General features: G+C 45.5%; 1 protein-coding gene across 1 annotated transcript; it reads left to right on the top strand.

Moving 5' to 3' along the window:
* The first annotated feature begins 1,427 nt into the window (after positions 1-1,427).
* LOC127081266 (proline-rich receptor-like protein kinase PERK2) lies at positions 1,428-2,198 on the top strand. Its single transcript, XM_051021536.1, has one exon. It carries the CDS (start codon positions 1,428-1,430, stop codon positions 2,196-2,198), a length of 771 nt encoding a protein of 256 aa, XP_050877493.1.
* Positions 2,199-2,460: the final 262 nt, after the last annotated feature.

Here is a 2,460-nt window from a genome sequence, read left to right on the forward strand (position 1 = left end):
AGAAATCTCCAAGAACTAACCCTTTGGTATTCCTGAAGATCAGATAAAGCAAACACGTGGAGCACCTTGCGTTTGACCTTGGAACTTCTAGACAGCTGTCTAATAGTAATCAAGAAACAGTCTCTTGAGATCTCTTCGAGCAGTGCGCTGATGTTGGGATTAGACATCATTTATGAGCTGTAATCATTCTCCCTCTAACGTGCGTACTTGGTTTTTGTGCTAAACTCATTTATGTGTGTCGTTTTGCATGCGCCCTAATTTGGGTATTTAAACTCTTCTCTTCACACATTGCACACTTTTCACTCTCACAAACACTCTTAACCTTCTTGCAAGTTTTTTTCTCCCTCAAGGCATTTCTGGAGTGTGCACTCAAAGGCTTCAACTTTCAACCCAGTTCTTCAACAACCTTCATGGATTATCAACAACAATCCGTGTATAACTTCTCTCAACAGATGAACTCAAATGAGCAAGCTCCAAGTTCAAGCACTCAAAACCCATCTGTTATCGGTGTCGTCTCCACTCCCATCTACAAAGAACCTCACATTCTTGATCGTGAGCCTCATATCCACCTTGCAACACCTTTTGAAAAACTGGAAGTATTGTGTGAATCACTGGTTGATTTTGACAACATGCGAAGGAACGGTGTCGACCTCACTGACAAACTGAAGAATCAAGGTTGGGGAAACTACTTCCAACGTCTCTATGGTCCAGTCTACACCAACTTGGTTAAATAATTCTGGAGATTTGCTGACGCTGACGATCACTACATCGTCTCCTATGTTCTGGGAGTCAAGATGGTGATCACTGAGAAGTCTATTGCTGCTCTTCTGGGCATGGAGAAAGCTGGAGGAAGACGTATTTATAACATTAATCCTAGGGCAAAGTATATGTCCCATGAGATTAATCCAACAATCTTCCAACAGAACGCTTAAGGCAAACACTCCAAGAACAAGGAACTGCATCAGAACCTCTGGGTATGGCTGAAGATCATCTTGGGCACCATGCATCATCGCCCAGCCTCCAACTCCTCAAATTACATCAACACAGACCAGAAGTGCATTCTGTACTGCATCCACAAGGGTCTGAAGCTCTGCCTTCCTGCACTCCTCTTCAAATACCACAGAGACTCTGTGAGAGATACCAGAAATAACATGAAGCCCAGAAACTACACTCCTCTGGGGAGGCTCATTTCTGACGTCCTGATTGAAAGCGGTCTCGTGGACCATCTGATACAGTTCAGACTCATGGAAGACGTGATGATAGATACAAGAAGAGCTCTGAACGCCCGCAACCTGAAGAGCATGGGAATTCTGAATCAAGTAAGGGTCAAACCAACTCTGGAGACCTCCTGGGAAGCTCTTAAAGATCAGAGAAAGATCCCAAATGCACTCTACCTGTTCTCAAAGATCGACCCTCCAGAGGTAGTCATGTATTACTTATATGATCTGCGCAAACAAGGAGTATTGTTCTCAGACTTCTCCTTAGACTGGCTTCCAGAATGTCCTCCAGACTTCATGAAGCGACCACGAGAACCATCTGAGAAGGCAAAACAGGAGAAGAAAGCAAAACTGGGAGAATCCTCTGGATCAAGACCTCCAGTACCTCTGACTGGATCCTTTGGTAAGTCTGTCTCTCTCCCTCCTTCTGTACAAGTTAAGCCTATTGCTTCCTCAATCCCTCAACCAACGCCCATATACACCAACTCAGAAACTCCTCCCTCAACCACCAGACCATCTAACCAACCCTCTCAAAAATTCAACCTGGCCACCACATCTCTACCCATTTCGGAAGCAAAAATGCTAAACGAGACAACCTCACCCTCCTCTTCTTCTTCTCCAGAATCACCACCCTACTATAACCTTTCATCAGACACTGAACCATCTGACCCTCACTCCCCAACTCTGGCTCAGCTCCAAACACGTGCTCTGGCCTTTCAACAACCAACACAATCCATTCCGGAACCAGAAGTTACCTCTTCACCCACAGACGACCTAAACACAACCACATCTGACCCTCCACCATCCGAACCAATTCACGCTGAAACACAACCACACAACTCTGAAATACCCCCACCAAATACATCCGTTGAACCACAAACTCCCACACTTAACCTAAGCCTTCCCACTTCTCCACCCCAAGCCTCTGAACCTGAAAACACCCTCCTAACCCTTGAGGAAGCAATAAAGGTGTTTGCATAGGCTTCGGTTGATAAGGTCAAGTCTCTGACCATCAACTCTGGCATCAGTGATGATCCCTCCGCTGTAAGGACTCACTGGAACAGAGTGATAAGTTGGATAACCTCTAAAGCCTTTAAGCTGAAGGGCCTCTCTGAGCAAGTTCGTAACAACTTTATCAGAGACGCCGAGATCAAACTTCAGGAGCGTCTAGCTAGAGAAGCTGAGGAGCGGGCACGCAGAGAAGCTGAAAAGAAAGCAAAGCAAGAATAACTGCAAAGGATCA

The sequence above is a fragment of the Lathyrus oleraceus genome, chromosome 5 (genome assembly GCF_024323335.1).
Source record: "Lathyrus oleraceus cultivar Zhongwan6 chromosome 5, CAAS_Psat_ZW6_1.0, whole genome shotgun sequence".
Lineage (NCBI taxonomy): Eukaryota > Viridiplantae > Streptophyta > Magnoliopsida > Fabales > Fabaceae > Lathyrus > Lathyrus oleraceus.

What these genes read in the sequence shown, in the direction of transcription:
- LOC127081266 (XM_051021536.1), top strand. Translation starts at nt 1,428, where the DNA reads ATGTATTACTTATATGATCTGCGCAAACAAGGAGTATTGTTCTCAGAC.